The 15,819-nt window shown below is 40.2% G+C and overlaps 1 protein-coding gene across 1 annotated transcript in view; it reads right to left on the bottom strand.

Moving 5' to 3' along the window:
- The window catches only part of ABHD17C (abhydrolase domain containing 17C, depalmitoylase), a 31,966-nt gene extending 16,402 nt beyond the window's left edge, over nt 1-15,564 (bottom strand). The window contains exon 1 of the mRNA XM_054214661.1: nt 14,590-15,564. Coding sequence (XP_054070636.1) covers nt 14,590-15,125 — 536 coding nt within the window. The 5' untranslated portion in view covers nt 15,126-15,564. The remainder of the gene's footprint in view (nt 1-14,589) is intronic.
- Nucleotides 15,565-15,819: the final 255 nt, after the last annotated feature.

Raw genomic sequence — 15,819 nt, 5'->3', positions numbered from 1 at the left:
TCCTGAGGCTGAAAATTCACAGTGAGCCAGTGCATTCTGGCTCACCTCCCAAGCCCATCACATAACCCTCCTCGCCATCCTTGGCTCAGCACTGGGCGATTGAGGGTTTACAAGCCTGGAGGAAGCGATCTTGCTGCTCTCCAACAGTTCTCAAAGCATTTTTGTTCGGGAGCACTATATTATTCTTTTAGTACTCCCATCTGCTTATTGCGGCGCCTCTGACACCTCTATCTTGGAGCACTGCACTTACCCTGCACTCCACATCAAAAACTAAATTAACTTCTTTCCGATATATTTTCCTCACCTCTACATACTATGGCACCACCCAATAGTTTAAGGCCATCCTACCGCAGCACTAATTGCCATGAGCTACGCAAGGCTTCAGCCTCTGACTGAGGAGCTGGGATTACTTATCAGAGAAGGAAAGCGGTGGCTTTTGACCCGAGCTGCTGCCTGCTCCACCCACCTCCTGCATTTCCACCCTTTCACCAGGTACAGCTCAGCTGCTCCCAAAGCGGGGAATAACTCCTGCAGCGCACAAACCAGAACAGGCAAGACAAAAAGAAACGGAACCAGTTCAGTTTTCTTTAAATGTAACAGGCTGTAGTTTCTGAAAATACAGTTCTCACTGTGTAAGCACATAAAGAAAACACGACTAACCCTGAATTGTAGTCAAACTGCAAAGCTCACCTAAAATTTCACACTTCTAGGTTTAAACAGCTGATTAGCTCTAGACGCTATAACTTAATAAAAAAGGTATTGCCAACCTGAAAATCTTAAAACAAAAGTATATGTAAATTCTGCTGAAGGCAATTGCCCACATGCTCTAGAAGAATTAAATGGTTTGCTAAGCTGGAATTAATCCTTTGGAGACAAACATTAGGAAGGCTAGATGAAAAAAAAAATTCAAAGCAGACCACTCAAAAATCTGTGATACCTACAGGGCTCGGCCCTGGAACTACCCAGGTCTCCTCCCACCGCTGACTTAAGAGGAAACTATTTAACTTTTTCTTTTGTGTGTGGGATTTCTGTTTTGTGGTTTGTTTGGTTTTGCTGTTTTTTGGTTTTTTTCCATTCTTGCCTTTCTTTTGCATTCTCTTCCACCTATTTATTGTAATTTTATTTAAGCCTCAGTCTCTAAGTAAAAGCTATTTCATCTACAGGTTTTACACATAACCTAATGTTTTCGAAGATTAACAGCATTAAATGACTAGTTTTGCTATGATTCTTTGATACAGCTTACAAGCCATTAAATGTGAAATGCGTGGCATTGATACAGCATTTTCCTTACGTCACCTACAGACATTCGTAACTATATCCAGAAAACAAGCTGATGAAAAAAAAAAAGATTCAAGTATTACGCTCATAACACTAACAGAGGAGAACAGAGAAAAAGTTGACCAGTCTCAACAAACAGCAGGTGCTTGTATCCAAAATCCTATTACAGCAGACAAAGTTAAAGCCATTTTCACACTGTTCTTCCAAGACCCCCAGAAATCTGAACGCAGTCTCTCCCACAGAGCACCAAAGCCAGAGTCCAAGAGGATTACACGGGAGCTGGAGGGGATAAGGCCAGACAAACTGGATACATCATTTCTTCCCATCCAGAAGCATCAGCATAGCCCTGGCAGTGATCTGAGAGTCTCCGACAGAAAGGCGACGAGAGGTCAGAAAGGCAGGATGGAGGACAAGAATGGCCGAGAGGTCCTGATACAAAAGTCATTAGTACCAATGAACCGGTCCAATTTCCTAAAAAGGACCAACAGCAGATGACTGCATCTGTCTCCAGTATATGAATTTTTTATCAGCTAGCATTATATGAAGATGACTCAGCTGGCAGCAGGCTTTCTCCTTCCCTTATATACTGATATTAATATGCTCAAGCACTGCAGAAGGGCAAACAAAGTTATTAAATACGACTGGGCTCCTCTCAAAGATATGCAATACCTCATAAACACTGATGTGCTCTATGCAGAAGCCAAGCGAAGAAGTGTCATGGCCCATGTTATCCAGGAGACTACACATCCTGCTTGGATAGTCCTCTTCAATTCTCTGGAAATATTTCATGTTTGAGTTACTCTAACCGTTTCCACAGATTTAAAGAAGAAAGGCAGTGGTTTTTTTTGATTTAAAAAACAGAACAATTGGTGATTCCTCTGCACTGACACATCTTCTGAATCATAAATAGGAAGAAATCCTACTTGGATAAGTGATACTGTAACCTCTATTTTTCCCCCATTCCCAGATAAGTAGGAAAAACACACACCAATTTTATAATTGCTCCAAAGACTGAGCTTTATTGCAGTGTGAATCCATATGCACTTAAGCGTCTGCTTTCAAAGTAGTGGCGAATTCACAGCCTCACAGAGAAGCACTACTCTCCTGATGAGTCTCTCCTGCCTTCTCTCATTATCCATTTTCAGCTAGATTCGTTAAATATTCTAAAAAATACCAGGAGAGATAACGGCCAAATGGAAGACAACAGTAGTTTCATGAAAGCAATCTATTACTAGAAAAGAATTTTCCAGCATCTTTTCAGAAACGAGAAAACGCCACAGTTCTCTCTTTCTCTGTGCCATTTTTATATTGGCACTCTGACTTTTAAATCAGACTCATCAATTCCTTTCTTCTTAAGCATCTTCAAGTGCTTCCATTCCTGTCGCTCAAAGACGGGCTGACTTGACTCTACCAGGATTAAAGATCTGTTGTTCCACAAAATCTATACATTAGCAAGCCAATATTTAAACCTGCACTGTTTTATACTTCATTTTCCTCTTGTGCATGTTCCGTTAATGAACTTTTAGGATGCTGAATGTTCAGGCTCCAGTAACAGTCAATATAAAGCTGATTAAAAAAAATATATAGCAATCACCAGGATTAACAGTACCAGATGTTCTAAAACAGCAGACCACAGATAACTAGTTCAGAGCTTAAAAATCAAATTTCCTAGCCAAAGCCTTTATCATCACAAACCCAGGGGCTAAATCCCTTCTCCCAGTAAATACTACTTAGAATTGTGAACAATAAAATTTAGCACAGAGTCAAAGTTTTTCCTGCGCACTTCTGTTCAGTTGGAGTGCTCATGAAACCTGCTTTGCGCTCTCCAGGAACTTGACAACATAGCACAAAAAAAGTAATTTATTACCAAAACAGATGTTTGTGTTTAATTATATGCAAAACATTAGGTATCGGTAGATTTTATCTATTTTAAAGTAACAGACACTAATCTAAGAAATGTGAACAGTATTTCTGCACATTTAGAAAAGTACTAACTTTCTCATAACTTTTCTAAACTCACATCAGAAAATCCGATCCTAAAACCAGGTCATACGTTCAGTTTATCCAGCTATCTTATTTGGCATGATCTGAGCTTCTATGGAGTAAAAGACATTTTTGCCCAGACTGCAAATCAAGAGGTTTTAATAATGGTCAAACATCACTCTTGCACACTTTGTTTTTTGCCAACATACCTAGTTAACAGGGCCAATTGCTTTTGTAGGCTTTTTGGGGAAAGATTTCATGCTAGTCAACTTTTTCCCCTCAAAAAAGGATGCTTACCAATTAACAGTTAGCTACTCCATAAGCAGCAGAAGTACCTAGCAGTAGATCAAGGACTACTGTTAATGTCATCACTTAAGTGCATTATTTCAGCTGATGTTAAAGGCAGAAACTGACCTGCAGATGAATCTTAGAAAATTTAAAAAATAAAAATAAAAGGGAAAAGCAAAACAGCTTCCTATGACGTTATTCAGTGTTCTATTTGCCTCTATTTGTGATGCAGTCCTTGTAAAGCAAGCGGGCTCTTCACTTGATTGCAGTATGACTAGAGAACAACTGGTTATGCAGGAAAAAATGTTTGCAATTCCAGTACATGCCACACCGGCACTTAACAGCCTACCAATAAACCAGCACAGCATAAAGAAGCCTTGTGATGTTGGAGTTTCTATTTCTGAAATAACAGATAACAGTGCAGTGCTTGGAAGACTAGGTGTATTAATGTCTACATTATGGCCAAATGCCAATGTGGATAGTAACGTTTTGGCTACAGTGTTTCCCTTTCTCCTAGTACCACAAAGCTTCCAAAACAGAGGCAAAATAGAAATATTTAATGAGAACTTTTTAAAAATATTTAAAGTCTGATCAGTTTTACAACGAAGAGCAGGAAAGAACACAGTTCACATTAGACTATTGCCCAGAAGCACTGGAAATCGCAGAAGAAAAGAGTAACCAAGGACAAACAATGCTTGCTAAATTGAGTTCCTCCTTTCCTTCTCAAAATCCCAGTTTATTCCAAATTAACACCCATTTCATAATAAAAAAGAAAAATAGAAACTTGTTCTGAATGTCCAACCGAAGAGACGATATTTGGTTCCGTTTTGCCTGCTGCTGAAATGTGACAAGTTTAGAACTACATCCAGGTAAGAAACATCCAAGATCCTCATGTTTAATGTTCCTCATTATGAGCGTTACTAAGTGGACTTTTGGATGGATCGGGAAATTTCCTTAAATAATTGGAAGGTGCCAGATCTCATTTAGATCAATAGTCTGTTCAATGTTCTACACAAAGCTGTCTACAGATCTTAGATGAGCTTTGACAGAAAGGCGTCCAATTTGGAAGGGTAGTATATTTGGCACCAGCTTGCTTAGTCTCAGCAGAGTAATAAAGGATAGAAAAGAACTCAAACCAAGGAGACTTTCCAATCTCTCACCCTCTACAAAACTGGGTGAACATTGAGAATTTATGACAATCTTATCTTTTACATGAAGAGTTTGGATCCAAGTTATATTCAAGAACATTGTCATCTTCGTTCTTTGTTAAATCAAATACAAATTACAATCATTTCTTCTTTTAAAAGACAACTATATTTGTGCCTGCATTCCTTCACAGATAGTAGTTTCTGCATGATCAGATTGATTTTTAGTACAGATGTCAAAAACAGGATAAAGAACTATTTGTACTGGTTTTACGCATAGGGGGCTTTAGAAGTGAACATGACACTACGTGGGTAATTAGCAAGAGCTCAGAGGAGGGGGCAGAGGGTTTCTGCCCTTCTGAGAAACAGAAGTTTGGCAGCTGTCAGAGATTCAGCAAAAGTCAAAAGCTTTTAGCCATGCTGGGCAGGCTTCAGGTTAAAACACCACTTCATATCTTCAACTACTGTACTGACTCCTGAAAGGCAAAGGCTGCTTCTTGCATCAGGAAGAGATGCCTGCAACGTATGCTAAGTCACAGTGTAATTATTAACCAGTCTGAGGCAAAGGTTACACGTTCATGAACTAGTATGCATAAAACCAGCAAAACTGTAGCTGAAACACTACCCCACCTCTTCCTACAACTCTGATACTTCTACACTTGGTTAAACTTGATAAGATGCTCATACCAAGACTGAAACACTAACTTTTTCTGTAATATTATTAAGACACACTAAAAACTATGCTTTACTAGAAAAATATACAAGCTTTTTACAGCAGGGAACAACAAAAAAATACTATGAAGAAAATGTGTAATACGACTTAAAATGCAAGTCAAGGTACATTCCAGTCTTCAGGGAATGAGGAAGCTGACTGGCTCTTGACCAGCTGCCTCAAGGTAAGAATTGTCCAGGGAACACCTCCAAAATAAATATTATACCAAATTAGCTACTTCAATTTAAAAAAAGAAAAAAAAAGAAAACAACACCCCAAAACATAAAACATACACACACTTTTGTGAGAAATGGATCTGTAAAGAACAAACAGAACACTGGAGAAATTTTTTTTTGTAAATTTGCCCCAGAGAACATGCTTCAAAAACTTTCTTGAAAGGTGCCACTTCCAGACTGTCGTACAGCCAACATCCCGCTTAAATAAATTCATCAGATGTTGGGGAAGACTACACAGAGACGGGACAGAGATTAAGATCTGTACAAACAAACCAGTCCAATGCTTAAGGGGACAAGTTAACTACTCAAAATTTCCTTTAAGGCGTAAATGGTTCCATACACCATTTTGGTTGCAAAATGCTTAACAGAAGTCTACCCCCTGTATTACTGTTGGCTTTTCTTTTATTTTGTATATTATTAAGGCTTGCAACTTACTGTATGGTGTAATAGTTAGGATAAATTCCCTTGTTTAATTTACTATAAATAGCCATTAAGATGGATGGTATAATGATGAAATAATCTGAACCTTATCTCAGTTTATCTGTACACTGGAAAAAGTATATAGCTGCTTTTGCTTCTTTGCTGATATTGAACACCATTTTTCAAGTTCTATGAGAACATCCAAAGCAAAGCTAACTAAAAGCCAGCAGAGAGGAGGAATGTCCAGAAAGATCCTATAATCAGAGCAAACCCCTTTCTAAACAATGTTATCACAAGAAAAACATTTCAAACCATACTATTTAAAGGGTGCTTTCCCGAGAAACATGTTGAAGTTGGTCTCAGAATTTTCAGACTTGTTGGATCCCATTATCCATTATTCCAGAGTTGTTCATTTGCTGCACACAAAAAGAAGTGGCCATGCCATGTCAAAAAGTTAAACTTAACTGGTCTAACATACTGGGATCTTAAGAAATTTGGCAGCATCCTGTTAAAAAAAAAAAAAAATCTGACACCACATTCCTTGAGAAGGGTTATTTGCCAGACACTGATGTATGCAGCTTGCTTCAGCAACATGCCTTGGCTTATAAACAAGGCCCACAAGATTCAAAGTTCCTAAAGTAACATTTTTGTATGTAAGGAGGATTTTTTAATCAGGTGTGGTAACACAGGTCTTCCTAAAAGCATACCCCAAACTGTCTAAACCAACAATTAATTTCAAATTAACAGTTGAAAAAAAGCATTTTCATATTGAAAGGTGTACCTAGAAAGAATTTCAAGAGACTCTACCGTAAGTAATATTACTGTCAGGAAAGCATACATGAAGATCTTCTAACAAATTTTTGATTAAAAAAAAACAAAACAAAAACAGAGGCAACACTTTACTTTGAGCTTATCTATAATTTAAATGCTTCCCTCTGGACTTTGAGGCAAGTGTGCTAACTTAAAACCTCATTTTCCACATCAACATCATTCTTCGTTTATGAACCCACGTGGAATTCCCCTTTTTGAAAGTTGAGATGTTACAGATTTACTTTGTGATTTCAGGATTTTTCCCAGAGACATGCGTGTGCTCATCAGGAGACATGAAACAAAGAGTGGGAAGGTGGGCACTGAGCCAGATCCTACTGTTTAGCACAATTCTGTGCCTTTGTATTGGTTGGTCTCATGGTCAGCAAATCCAACCACAGTGTTTAACGTCAATAGGAAAAGCTTTGTTCTGTGAAACTAACAAAGTGGTTAAAAAATATAGAATAAAGATAGGGATATAGATAATGCGAGTATAACACTGCCATTATACTACTGGCCTACATTTGCACCTTTCTGAGATTGTTTGCAGGTGGCACAGCCTCATGTGCAAACATGCCACAATAACCCATTTTTCTCAAATTAGCCTTTGGAATAAAGAATGCAAAGATGTTCCTCAGTCCTTAAGCTGACACTATGCACTATTCATCCCATTCTACATTCCTAGCCTCCTATTAAAAGCACTTTTATTCCTGTGTTCATATGGCTTTCTGGGTTTACAATCACACACTTCCATAGCTCACAAAACCTGACAAATTAAAAAACCCACACCAACAACACGCTCAGATTGAGAGTGGGAATGAAATTCAGCTTCATCATCAGATATAACACTGGTCTTGCATGCTCAGCCTAAGTCATTTGTCTAAAAACTGGAAAGCAGGACAGTCAAGATGAATTAGTAGCAAATGGGTCACTGAAACTGCCTACTCGGTTCACAAGTACTAGTCTCTAGTGAGCTCAGTTAACTACTATCCCCCAACTCACAGATAACGAAAGTTTGTCCACCTATTGTATACAGTAATATACAAACCAAGCCCATACAAACCCAAGGTTTTAGAGTTAGACAAAACCCAATCCTTAAGTATTTCTATTTGAGATCGATATAAACAGTCAACATATACTCAAATTAACATGAAGAGACACTTAAGAGCCACCAGTGTTCAAAAAATTGTAAAGATCTGCCTTTCCTAGACTCAAGAAAACACGAGGAACCGCTCGTCTTGCACACAGATAAGTGCCTGCAATGTCTCAAGCGCAGTGGCAACTGAAACTATCTCCTAATCAACAGGGAAATATTTCTGCCCCTGTTTAGGGGCTAATTGCCAAAAGCAAGCCTCTATGTGCACAAGCACGTTAGTTAGGTACAACATATTCGCAGCTTATTTTATAGAATCATTTGACTAACTTCAACTGATGCCAATGCAGCCTTGAAATTGATATATATTTGTGAGGAAGGGCAGAAGAGACTGTTAGTTATTCATTAAATTTATTACTGGCTTTAGGGGAAAAAAAAAAGCTATGCTATTTGTTCATTTCATTTATTAGTGCTACATAATTTTGAGAAGCAAACAGAGAATGCAACTGAGGAAATAATTTTATTGATATTTTGCTTAAAAGTGTTTTGAGGGCAGGGCTTAACAGTTACTATAATCACATTGCCCTCTCAACCAGGCAAATATATTAAAACAAAATATGAAATTCAGACATAAGCTACAAAAGTTAGGCTCCAAACAGCTAATTGCTTGGCACTGCTTTGTACTAGTCTAACTCCACATTGGGAAGCATCATAGGGCCAAAAAAAACCCAAAAAAACCAAACCGAACCTGTTTTCTTCATTCAATATGGAAATATAAGTACCCTTTTGCTCAAGAAGCATCAGTTTTCCCCACAAAGCCAGTTTCTGGCAGATAACTCACTTCTGTAGCTTGAAATGTTCTCCACCTATACTCACAGGTACCTAAAGTCCTGGATAGCATTGCTAATTGTCTGGGATTTTTTCTCTTTGTTCTTTTTACTTATGTTCACAAGTAATAAACTTCACTCAGCACTTAGAAACTCTCCAAAACAGCAAAATAACAAAGGATAAAGGTTGAATTTTGTAGGGATTTTTTTGTTTTTGAAGTTGCGATGTACTGGAGATTGACCCTAGCTTCAGAGCAAAACCACTGAGGTTTACACAGTCCAGCTCATGCTCTGCTGTTAGGAACAAACCGAACAAATCTAAGCGACCAGCAACACGGACAGGTCAAACAGCCACCCTGTCACAACCATCGGCTGAGTCTCAAGAGGCAACACACTTCTCCACCCAGAGTGAGGTAGGAAAAACCTTGCCTTTCCCTGTCTCATACAATTCACGCAATTTAGCAGCGCTGAAAGCAGCCAGAAACCTTTAGTTACTTCAGCTTGTAGGATTTAACAACATGGTTCTCTAGAAACATTTGTGCTCAATGCTCCGAGGATGTTGAGAACCAGGTCCTACAACCTCTGTACGGCAGGGTAAACCACCATCTCCGGTTCAAGCAGCTGAATTTCAGGACTATCTACACCCAGGACAACAAGTATTGTTAGCCAAAGGCTCTTTCGCAGCTTATTTTTCTTCCCAAATAACATCCGTTGCAAAATCTTCTTGACAAGAGAAAAAAATATCTTTTTTTTTTTTTAAAAAACGGGCTTTGATCTGGCAGTCCTGACAGAAATAGGGAAATATTTAACAAAACTACTTTTACTTCGGTGACTATGCTATGAAATAGGACACCAAAGCTCAGTAAACATCTTGAATAACTTTGAACATCAGAGCACCTGTTTTAAACAGTTGTTGGTATTTGTCCCTGGGACGCTGATCATCTGAATTAATCTCTGCTGATTGCATAGACAACAACAGGAGACTATTCTGTACGTTGCTATTTTTGAGCAAAGTTGTATGCGGTTTTTTGGGTTTTTTTTTTTTTTTTTTTTTTTTTTTTTTTTTTTTTTTTAAGTACTGACCATGGCAGGTAGAGAAAGTTCAGTTTTAGAGAACAGTCTCTTTAAACAATCCTTTGCAGACACCATATCGACTTCATTAAAAAAAGTGGGAGTGGGAAATACCCTATCAAAGTCAACGACAAGAAAAATCTCCCAAGTGATGCCCCGTGCACAAGGGGAACGCTGTTACTGCAGGACAGCAGTGCCTCTGCCAGGCACTGCCTTTGGCCACAACAGGAACTTAGTTGGTAACTTGCTACCAAAACCTCTAAATAGTCAATCTAAAGAACTCGGATTAGAAAACACAGTGCTAGTGAAAGAAGATTCTGTTGCAGAGGAAATTAAAGTAGAAATTGACTATTTTGATAAATCAAGGTAAAACCCCCTGGAGCTATCATTCACCTAGAAAGCTGTAACCGCTTCAGCAAATCAGAATGGAGACAAACTAAACTGACACAACCTCAGCACATTAGTTATCACTCTGGTCTAATCCAGTGAGGTCTGTTTCCTAATTTTTCTCAAATGAAAACTGTAACACTTTCCCATCAACTCCTGCAAAGGAAACAGCAATAAGAGGAGACTTAAATTAAATCAGCACCACAAATAATAAAATCCCAATATAATAAAAAGTTTGGTTTTTTTGTTTTTAACATTAAATTTGAGGAAAAAGTTTAAGAAACTGTGTAAACATTCTGAACTCTCTGCTATCCATTGAACAAAAATCCTTGCATTTTACTACATCATTTCACAATTCAATTCCTCTCATCACGCCATATTGACTGAGAAGCTCAATGAAAAATGGAAGTGAACCAATGCTGTCCTATGGACTGCAAGACAAATTCCAATGTATGTGTTTTGAGAATGAATGTTTTAAACATTAAAATAACATCTGTCATTTATCAAAAGCTTAAACAGAAACAGAATACACTAGTTGATATTGTGCACCATGAAAAAACAAGCTATATTTTGTTAAATGCAACAACAGCTCTTCTAAGCTATTTATTAAGTACATTTCCTTCACCTCGTTTCAATATCCAAAAGATGAAGTAATAGGGTCCCCTCTTTGATACTCTACTAGAGGAGCAGAGAGAGCAGGAAAGCAGTGTCTTCTTTCATTTGACTGGGATTTTAAAACATTTCACAAATCCTCTCCAAATTTTTAGAGAACAAATAAATTGATTTTAATACAAATAGCATGCAATCAACAACGCAGTCATGGTTTTGTGCTTAAGCACTGTACCCAAACCCTAAGCGTGTATCCTGTTTTTAAGTGTTGTACGTTGTCTTAATGTAAAAGTGTTAGAAAGTTCAACCTTTCCATATGGAATTCAGGAAAGCGGGGGGGAGGAGGACGACAATCAAGTCATTCTGTGCAGATGTTGTACTAATTCTATCAGATATTAGGATAAGAGTTAATCACATCTCAATAAAAAGCAGCAACTTAAAACCATATGGACCATGTGAGAAGACAGAGTCCAACAGAGCTTCTCTTCAATCTGGTTTTGGAACAAACAGAACAGAAACAGACCAACCTGCCGAAAATAAAACACTCAAAAAAAATGTCATCTGAAGCAATGAAACAGAAGATTCTTTTTGAGTAACATTTAGATACCAGATGGAAATTTGTTAATCAAGTGGAAATAAATATATATAAAAGCCCAAATTAATTACTGAGTAATACTTGATATTGGAGCTAGAGTAACCAATGCTACAGTCAGACCTCTGAAAGAACATCTATAAAAACTCATTTCAAGGGAATAAAATATGTCAACATCTTTACCTGGGCTGAAAGACAGTTAGCATTCAAACTTAATAATTAGTAAAATTATAATTTAAGAGTATATTTTATTCATGAGGAGAGATACTCATTTGATTAAAATTAAGGAAAATAAGTTACTCTTTACAAAGACTAAAAGAACGGAGAAGAGTTGACACCGATTCTCCAAAGACAGGCTGATAATTGAAACCGAACAAAAAAACTCAATGATTTTTCACCTACTGTTTATAAGATTGTTTTATAATCATTTGTTATGTAAGGTTAGACACCTAAATGCGTATGTGATAGCAAGATCCTCATTTCAGTACCTTGAAAAAAAACACAGTCAAAATCTGCAGCCAAGTTTGCAACCAGTCAGCCAACCATCATTTCTAAAATTCTAAAACAGGCAACCTGTTTTGTCCAGGTGTAGGATTAATTCCCGCCTTACTTCGAGCAACTTCCAAAATACAGTGATAAATTACCCTTTGACAAGTATCATTGGTACTTCACAGGCACAAAGAAAGAAAGAAAGAAAAAGAAAGAAAGAAAGAAAGAAAGAATCTTAGACTTCCAACATTTTAATGATTCCTTTCTGCTGCCAGGTGGAACGCCTGGTGGATTCAGAAGAGCAACAGCTTCCCACAGAACTTAGCACAGATGACTAAATGCTTTCGATGGCATAGTAAACCTCTCCTATTTTAAGACTGCCCTTTTAACTCTGCATTACAGTTCACCACCCTATGACTATAGGCCAAGTGTTAGGAATTTGCATTAAGAATGAACGCATACACAAACTCTTGGAAGCTACCAATGAACTACTGCAGCAGAAATGGCATAATATGACACTTTACCTCAGGAGGCAGACTTGTATTTTTACAGCAGAACATTTCACTTAATTGTGAGCCACTTGGACTTATTAAAAAGGGCTAAGAAATTATCAGTCTCGTAAAGTTCACGCTACTGCTTAGAGAATTCATCACCACAAAGGCTATTGTTTTGGCTCATACCTGTTATGAAGACAGTCATCTGTTAATACACAGAATTGATTAACATTTTTTTTGTTTTAAGCTTACATTTTACAGTAACCAATTTCTTTGTCGCGCACCCAGAATACTGTAGTATTTCCTTTGGCTCCTGAAAATCTAACCAATGATAACACAACTACTCTACCAAGTACTCCCAAGGTAGCACTACAAGGTGGGGGTTACAAACATGGCAAAGGAAGAGTTGGCAAATTTCATCCCCTCAATTTAAGGAGGGAAGCGGAACCTAGATCTTGTATAAACCACAGAAAGGACTCTACTATAAAACTATAAATTTCCTCCAGTCACAATTTAACAGCCCAATTTTCTCAGAGCAAGCTGGGCACCTGTTGGCATCACTGGGTCAGGCTTCTCAAAACATTTAAGTGAAAGAACCACTTGCTTCTGAATCTTTGTAGATCTTAAACACATACTCCATGCCTGCCAAGACAGGAGAACTTCCAGGCAGATGTGAAAGCACTTTTTCAGAGGTCTACAAGGCTTTCATGAAAAAATATCATCAACTAAACATTAAGTGAAACAGAAAACACAGCAACTGAAGGACAAATATTAACTATGATTAGCTTAGACATAGCACTTTTCCTCCCTTAAACCTTATTTACATCATCCACATGCATAATAGCTGCATTTAATATTTTTTTCTGCATGCACCATATAAAAATTACTTCTTTACATAAAACCATATTATTTATATTCAAGCAAAATTTGTGTTGTGGTGGTTTTTTTTTTTTGTTTGGTTTTATTTTTGTGGTTTGAGTGTTCTGGAAAATGAACGCAGAATCTGGCTTGCTCACCAAACAGACAGAACACATGCTATGAAACAGTAACTTCCCACTACACCTTTCTCCTCCTTGCTCTTAAGTTGACTTGGGCAGACCGATGTCAAAAGCCGTTTGGACTCCACAACTGACCAATCCCCGGATCCTTGAAAAGCCAATTATCCAAATTAGTAACAACTCCTGTCACTATTTTTGAAGCCGGCACGTATCGCTAAAATAGACATTAAATACCCATTTCACATTAGCCAAGTTCATCTACACAACCCCAGAGCCAAGAACAGAAAGCATTCATCATTCTTTTCTCTTGCCCCATTGCAATAATTTAAGCTTTTTAAAGCTCTCTCTTCCAGGATATATTCTGTGAGGTCCTACTTTAAGAACCACTTATGCAACAGCAAAAGGAGCTCATTGTTTCTGTGGACGAAAGAAGCAACAGAGGCCTGGGGTGGAAATCAGCTGTAGCAAGGAGCCAGAGGCAGCAGTTCAGGATTTCCTAGAAGCCAAGGGCTCCCTGTTCCTAATGCCATCCTGCCTTGGCAGAGCCTTCTCATTGCTGCTCCATCCCTTTGGATGCCACCTACTTCGGCATCTCCTCCTGGCAGAAGCCCCAGCTCTACTTCCACCTGTCAACACTTCTTCCTTCCACCCTGCTACCCTACCCAATTTGATAACAGTCATTGGGTTGCCAAAAGAGAAAGCCATCTATGTCGTACAAGCTTGCGTGAAACCCCAGATGCATCACAGGCCACCAGCAGCCTCTCGGTAAGCACTATCCTAGGCTACCACCAAATTCAGTCAAAGTTTTGGCTGAACTGGGTTACCTCTAAGCATAGACAGTAGTAGGCAAGTCTTGAATAAAAGGGTTTTTTTTCCATCCTGCAAACTCAAACCGCAACCAGTGCACTACATCCTGCTCAAGATGGAGACGTGCAATGGTACAGCTGACTGAACCCCTAAACCTAGAAAAAGCCAAGGATGAAGGCCATCCAGCAAATCACATTGTAGCTGTTGATGGAACATCTGGTGAGGTCATCGAAATAACTGAAACCATCTACAAACCCTTCCCCTCCACCTCTCAGCAGGTTAGTTGTGCAGACACTGGACTTATTAGGCTTAAACGCAGATACAGAAATAACTTGTCCCCAATATCCATTTACCTTGTCCTGAGGGCCTGCCAGGCTGCATCAATGTCTGCGTACAGGTTTTTCTCAGAGGGCTTGCCGGTGCTCACCCCGTAGCCAGAGTAGTCATAAGAGAAGACGTTGCAGTTGATGCGGGAGCCAAGGCCAATATAGAAGCTGCACATCTGGCCCAGGTCCACAGCATTACCATGCGAGAAGAGCAGCGTGTACCGGCCAGTGGGGGCACAACGTACGAACATGCAGCCCAGCCTGTTATCCCGAGCCGTGCGGGAGAAGAACACTTCCACGGCATCCAGTTCCCGCTGGGAATACTGCCAGTCCGCCCGCTCACTCAAGTGCAGGCTGCAGGTGCCCGATCCCGTGGGGGTCCCTGCCCCGGCGGCCGCCCCGGCCTCCTGCTGCTGCTGCTCGGGCTGCAGCACGGTGTAGGTGGGCTCCGGGGGCAGGAAGGCCAGCTTGGCAGCGATGCGGCTGGGGCAAGGCGGGCAGCAGAAGAGCCAGCAGAGCTCGCCCAGAGAGAAACCGTTCATTCTGGGGCCTTGTTCTGGCATCAGAGACGCCGGAGAAAAACTAACCTAGGCTGGAAAGGAGTGAAACCACGCCGAGCCGGGGCCCTCCTCCAGCGCAAACCTGCAGCACCTTCCTGCAAGGCCGCCAGCTGCCCTCCCGGAAAGCAAACAACGGCAGCCTGGGAGGAACTGCAGTTCAGCAAGAACAGTGCAGCTCTTCAAAGCCTGAAGATGTGCTTATAAAAAAAAGAGAACAACAACAACAAAAAAAAAAACAACAAAAAGATCGACCCCACAAAATATAAATGAAGTCCAACCAGCCCTTAAGAAGAAAAATAATCCCACAACTAATGCGACGGTAAACGCAACCCCCTAAAGCACCGTCCCCTCAAAGAAAACACGCCACACGTACATGTGCGCGTTTACAAAATGAATCCCCAGACCCTAGGGCTCGATGCAGCGCTCCAGACCTCGAAGCGGACGCCCCCCGCCCCGCAGCCGCCCCCCCCCAGCAGGGCTCATGCAGCCGCAGCAGGCCAGGGCCCTTCCTTCCCTCCCCCCCCTCACGGCACCCCCAGCGGCCCCCGGCGCCTTCCCGCCTCCACCCAGCTACCGGCCCCGCGGCCCCCGCAAGGCAGCAAGGGACCCCCTCCCTCAGCGCTACCGGCCCAGGCAGCGTCCGAGCGGCGGCGGGAGGAGAAGGAGGAGGAGGAAGGGGAAGGCAAGGTCGCGGCTC

This window comes from Rissa tridactyla, chromosome 9 (assembly GCF_028500815.1).
Source record: "Rissa tridactyla isolate bRisTri1 chromosome 9, bRisTri1.patW.cur.20221130, whole genome shotgun sequence".
NCBI lineage: Eukaryota > Metazoa > Chordata > Aves > Charadriiformes > Laridae > Rissa > Rissa tridactyla.
This window is presented reverse-complemented; position numbering and strand designations above follow the sequence as displayed.